At 34.6% G+C, this 6,000-nt stretch overlaps 1 protein-coding gene across 4 annotated transcripts in view; it reads right to left on the bottom strand.

The window, feature by feature from the left end:
* Nucleotides 1–1,455: 1,455 nt before the first annotated feature.
* The window catches only part of LOC143176975 (uncharacterized), a 29,961-nt gene continuing 25,416 nt past the window's right edge, over nucleotides 1,456–6,000 (bottom strand). Inside the window, exons 8-13 of one of the 4 annotated variants that reach the window (XM_076374669.1) lie at nucleotides 5,670–5,765; nucleotides 5,480–5,609; nucleotides 5,258–5,415; nucleotides 5,087–5,185; nucleotides 3,557–5,000; nucleotides 1,456–3,496 (exon numbers count right to left, since the gene is read on the bottom strand). In XM_076374669.1, the coding sequence (XP_076230784.1) occupies nucleotides 2,772–3,496; nucleotides 3,557–5,000; nucleotides 5,087–5,185; nucleotides 5,258–5,415; nucleotides 5,480–5,609; nucleotides 5,670–5,765 (2,652 nt within the window). In that variant the 3' untranslated portion in view covers nucleotides 1,456–2,771. Of the gene's footprint in view, nucleotides 5,001–5,086; nucleotides 5,186–5,257; nucleotides 5,416–5,479; nucleotides 5,610–5,669; nucleotides 5,766–6,000 lie in introns of all 4 variants that reach the window. The other 3 variants (XM_076374670.1, XM_076374671.1, XM_076374668.1) reach the window with 3 other exon arrangements.

The following is a 6,000-nucleotide window of genomic DNA, read 5'->3' as shown; positions in this document are numbered from 1 at the left end:
TATATATATATACACACACACACATAAATATATGAATATAAATTTAAATATAATAAGACTCTTCGACGAAGAAATGTAAGTTCAAACAAAGAAATATAAAGTTAGCGTGAATTTTATTAGTTCTGCGCCGTTTCAAGAGGGAGAAATATGCAAAATTGTCAATATGTCGATAGCGTGTTATTAACCAAAGCTTTAGCTGCGAATAGAAGCGATGATTAATGAAATTATTCTTACAGTGTGAAATCGTAGAAGGAGCGCGTCAAATATCGCATAAATGAATTTTAGATTTAAGATGATGTATAGAAAAAACGAGCAGAGACACTCGTTTTATTTTATCCTGTTTGAACCAGTATTTTCCAACTTTCGTTTTTGTTCAAATATCGGTTGGAAAAGGCTGGCATCGCCCTTTCGATGCGACAAAGCTGTGTGATCAGTCACTGTTACGAGATTAAGAGATTAGGTGTGTGATAGCTTGTAATTACCACTGACACAGAGAACGACTGAAGAGAATGAATTTATGAAATGCTCCGCATTCAAGTGGACCATCATTCTTTGTATCGAAAGGGATCTCTAATTTATTCTTTATATTTATATCGATAACTGGAATTAATGAAGATTGAACGATTCTTCTGAAAATAGGGGACAGATTCTTCTAATTCAAACCAATACAATTAAGTGTATTATAGTCGTTATGATTGTATATAATGTGTATAATCGCTAATCGTTCTTTCAGTTCACTGAGCTTTTCACCATTTTAGTCATTCTCCCTTTTTTTATATATATAAATATATATAAAAATACAGTATTGCGAAACTAATTTATGAATATTATGTATCATTTACTTGTATCTGTAAGCACACGACTAGCCAAACCTCTGTAAATAGTCTCTCGTAATAAAATCTTACCTGAATAATATTTTGTACCTCTTCATTTTTCTTCTCGCCTTCTTCCAGAATAATACTTGCATTATTGCATCACGTTCATAATAGGTGTATGAAAGCTATAGAAGCAGAAATGAGTATTGACAATAATTAAACTGATTTATTGCAACAAAACTAACTCCTCGCGTAGTGTAATTGCAAATAAATCGTACACTTATTTATATTATAAGTTCATTATTTTCTATGTAATGTTAAATATGCCGTGTGTTGATTTCTTTCACATATAGTTTGATAATAGTTAACTCGTTAGGCTGTATGAATAAATAAAAAATAAAACTTTGTCTTCGATCTTCTCTTTCTATTTCAATTTGTTTTTCATTCACAAATAAAATAATAAATTGAATCCTAACGAGTTACTATTGGTACATCAACACTTACAAATATTCAGTCGAAACGCATACTGTAAACAATAGTTTGATCAATAACGTTAAAATAAGAGGATCTTCATTAAAATTTATAACAATACAGGGGAACTACTATTTTTAAAATTCTTTTTTTTTCAATATTTCAACATTACTTCAATAATATTTTTTCAATATTTTATATTTTCGGTGAAAAATAGAATATATAAATTTGTTCCCTTAACAAATATGTATAATCTGCAAGATTAAAGGCTTTTAAATTAAAATCATCTTTAAATTTTTATCCGAAATTGATATTTAAATTGTTTACGACTCAAAAACTTAGGGACAAACCATGCGATGAAGAAATCGTATAATGCAGTCAGTAAAGAAAAGTTAAAATTCTCATAAAAATTAAGAAGACGTGAAATTTTCAATATTGAATAATTCATTTGAAGCACCAATTGTACTTTTGCTTTCGATTCCATAGCATGCAGAATGAAAGCATATTCCATAAGGCTTCAACCGAGCTGTACTGTAGCAAATCCTTTTTCTAATTTACCCTGTATTATTGGTTTAAAATTTATGTATGACACAAATTAAATATGGTATACGTTAGTTGAAATTATCACTTACAACATTTTTCTATTTACCGCTAGTTTACATGATATGACAAATCGTACGGCAGTATTTGTTTCAATGTTGTACAATGTACGTGTACTTATTAACACTAGAACTTCATGTTTGTATGGAAAATAGTTTATATAAGGTACAAATGATATAAAGGGAAACGTAATGTGTACATAACAATTGTTCCGGTTATTCTTAAACTTTCTTTAACCATTCAATATCAATTTTAATGAATGATAAATACAAAACAAAAATGAAACATTCAATAAGTAGGAAGGAAACTATAAAAAATAACAGTTATTACTTACTTCCATGCAGAGTTCATTATGTACATATTATGCTTTCCATTGCAATATCTGAGTTTTATCTAGATCAATGGTACTCTTTATAGATCCTGCTTGTTTGTTTCTCATATGCTTCAAATAAGAAATCATTATATCTTCTATTAATCTCCTTTTTCATATTCTATTGCTCTAATAAAATATAATCTCAGAGATTGTACTTTATGGATTACTTATTAGCAAACATCAATGCTACCAAATAATACTTCGACTGAGCATTATTGATCTGGATATTAATTACTTAACCCTTTCAAGATGTACATTTCTGTAAAATATGTTCTAAAATAGTCTACTGTATATCTAAAACTCTTAAACCGTTTCAAATGCATCTCAATATTATTTTATTAATTTATTTTATTATATCTAGATTGTGACTTCGTGCTTTTTCGCTTTCAATTTTTCGTCTATCAGACTTGAAAGGATTAAGAGTGATAACAAACGTGAAATTCAGGTGTTTGAAAGCTTCCAGCCACGAGCATTCAATCCCAATTATATTTGTACACTTTCATTGGTATAAATTACGTTTCGATGTGACCTTGTAACTGACCCACAATCTTCCGTACCCATCCAGCCTGGCTTTGTCCAGCCGATACATCATCTCTTTCTTCACTACCGTTTTCCAGATAATTATTATGTATACTGTCCTTGGGATATTGACACGTAGTACTTTCAGTCACAGGAGATTTTAATGAACTTCTACAATCCAATTTTTGCTTTCGGACCGTTGACTTCACCTTTAAGTGGTTAGGCTTCTGAGCAACACTCGGTTTGCACTTCATCGTTGCACTGTATGCCTGAGAATTCACTAGAGTTAAGTCTGTTTTTTTCTTTGCAGGAATTGGTGGGGCGATTTTGCTTGTGAAAGATGCGCATTCTTCTGGATTTTGATTAGAAAGCGGCTTCGCCACCAACACTTCTTCTATGTCGCTAAATATTGCACTGTCCCGGAACGTATCGTCCACATCCGCATCAACATAATTCTCAATCGTTTCAAAGGACTTCTCGTAAAAGCTGTCTGTTTCGCTCTCTCTATTCTCCATGCTCTCATCTTCCTTCTTCTCTTCCTTGGCTTGTGTTGAACTATTTGCCATTTGTCCAAGTCTCTTACTCTCAGAGAACAGTATTGTAGGATCTGCATAGTCAGACTGAGCGATTCGAGCACCTAGCCTGGCGCTTCCTTGTTTATAATAGAGAGAAAGGATCCTCTGGTCTGAAGTTCCCCTAGCAGCGCAGCCTACAAGCTCTTCTACATCTGACGAAGCTTCTCTGGAGTGCTTTAACTTGCTTTTCTTTTTTGACTTACCTGTACTGAGGGAACGAAAATACTTGGTTCGTTCAAGCTCCTCGCTACATTCTAGAGTCTCCGTACTCATCGTGTTCCTTAAGCCTTGCAGACGATTTCCCGCTTTTGAAAGGACATTTTTGAATATAGCGCTGCCACTTACGTTTGCCCTATAAATTTTGTGATCCGGATGGATGTTGGTGTTCGTAGAAGACATATGGATTTCGGAATAAGCATCGGTTAATGTTTCATCCAAGGAGCAGAAGAATGTCGAAGTGGAAGTAGAGGCAGATGTAGGAAACTTGGCAATTCTTCCCTGAGGCTGACAGCTGGAGGCGTACCTTTCCATGTCCTCCAAATTGATCTCAGCAGGCTTGTCCGAGGCTATCGTGAAAGGTCTCTCGCTCATCGGCTTTCCGTCTCTCTGCAAGAATCGTGTTTTGGTCACATTTTGATTCGAGTTGGGATTGATTTGAAAACTGCGTGGAAGGGAGCCACACTTTTGAGGAGAAGTAGGTAGTCCTTCGCAACGTTTCGTTAGCCAAACCGCTGGCCGAGTCGGGCTGTCGTTTCCGTCTATATCCTTTTCTTCCTGCAGACCTTCCCAAACATGTTGCAGATTGTCGTAGTTCCCAAACCCTTTGTTAGACTCTGTGATCTCTTGGGAATTTTCTGGACACAGACAGTCACCATTCACAGATATTTCGTTGTCGTTCTCCACAATTTGTGCATTTGATTCCTTTGAAGTGGGTGTCAGAACAGGTTCATCGCTCTTGGACGTTGAATTCTCTCTTATCCTAAGTGCAGTCTTAATGATTTTGCTCTCTGTAACAATGCTTTGCTTTTTGAATGCTTCAAATAGTGCCTTTTTCTCCTGCACACGATTTATTTTATTTTTTAGACTATTCTCAGCTAGTTTGTTGCTCTCTTTCTTGTTTAGGTTGTCATAAAATAGTTGTAACGCAGGTTGATGATCTCTGGAAGAGGATAACGAGTTCCAGGTGTTATTCGTTGTAACCAGTCGGTCTCGTTGTGTTATGCGGGCACGTGATAACATTCTGTTATTATTTGCTTTTTCAGTGATATAATTAACATTTTCAGAGTCGCTGTCATCGGAAGTGTCTGCAGAGATGCGTTTGTTGAAACGCTGCTGTTGTCTGACGTTGAGAATACTGTTCGTTCGCTGTTTCTCGAGGAGCTTCTGAAATTCTTGATTCTGCATCAGGATATGACCCACTATTTCTTCAACCGTTTGCGCTTGAGATTGTTGCTCGGTGTTCTCTTTGGTTTCGTATGTTGGAGAATTACATGGATGATGGTCATTTTCAGTTATGGCGCACTCAGTTTCCACTGTAGCAGATCCAGTGTCACACGTATCCTCTTTTTGCTCCTCATCAGATTGATTGAGAGATACGTAGGATTGGAAACCTGGTTCAGATTTTCTCCTCCATCCGGTAAAGCGATCCTAGGTAACAGATATCAAATATAATTTTTTATTTGAATTTTACATGTTCCGTACGATTATAAAATGATTATTAATCTTTCTAATACCTTAACTTTCGATCCGCGTCCATCTGAAGTTCTGAGACCTTGATCTCTGTCGTTGATAGAGTCCTCATTCTGATTCTTTCTTGGGGATGCTGGAGAATCCTATAAAGAAACAGATATTAAAATAAAGATAAATAATATTAGCAATATCATTTGTCACAGCCTTATATTTACCTCATTTGTAGTCTCAGACTTTCTGCCATTTTTCTTAAATCTCTGTCTAAGTCCAGTCTCAGATCTCCTCCTTTCTCTTTCCTGCTTACGTTTCTCTAAGTACTCCGGTGGCGCAGAATATTGTTTTTTTGCTGATCCTTTATCAGCTAAAGCGTCGTCTAAAACAATTTCATTATCGCAATATATCCAATCTGAATAAAATTTAATTTAATAATAATATACCTTCTGGTTGCGTCTGGCCAAGTTGTAAAACTAACTGTCTTGCATGGGAAGGTATGACTGCATTGTAATTTTCAAGAATTACCCTCTTTATTTGTAGAGTCCATTCTCTCTTTTGTTCCAAATTTCGTGCCTAAATAAAATAAATATAAATTAATAATCAATTATCTACTATTTTATATATATATCTTACCTGTAAAGTATACTGCAGACGAGGATTATCAAATGGAATCACGTGAAAACTAAGTGGTTCTCCTGGTATGCTCTCGATGAGCATTAAGTTCGAACACTGTAAATGCAAGATTATGAAATGTCTTAATACGTCTAACAATACAACGAAGAAAGTTTGAAAAATACCAAACAGGGTAACTGGCCCAATTACAATGCCTCTTCCAATCACAGGACAATGAATATATTTTTTTTTTAAATTAACAGAGAAGCATGCACTAATAAAATTACTATATCTTTTAATATAATATCTGAGTCCTTCTTTACAAATGAAAATCAAAAACATTGAAGTAATT

This window comes from Calliopsis andreniformis, chromosome 3, assembly GCF_051401765.1.
Source record: "Calliopsis andreniformis isolate RMS-2024a chromosome 3, iyCalAndr_principal, whole genome shotgun sequence".
NCBI lineage: Eukaryota > Metazoa > Arthropoda > Insecta > Hymenoptera > Andrenidae > Calliopsis > Calliopsis andreniformis.
This window is presented reverse-complemented; position numbering and strand designations above follow the sequence as displayed.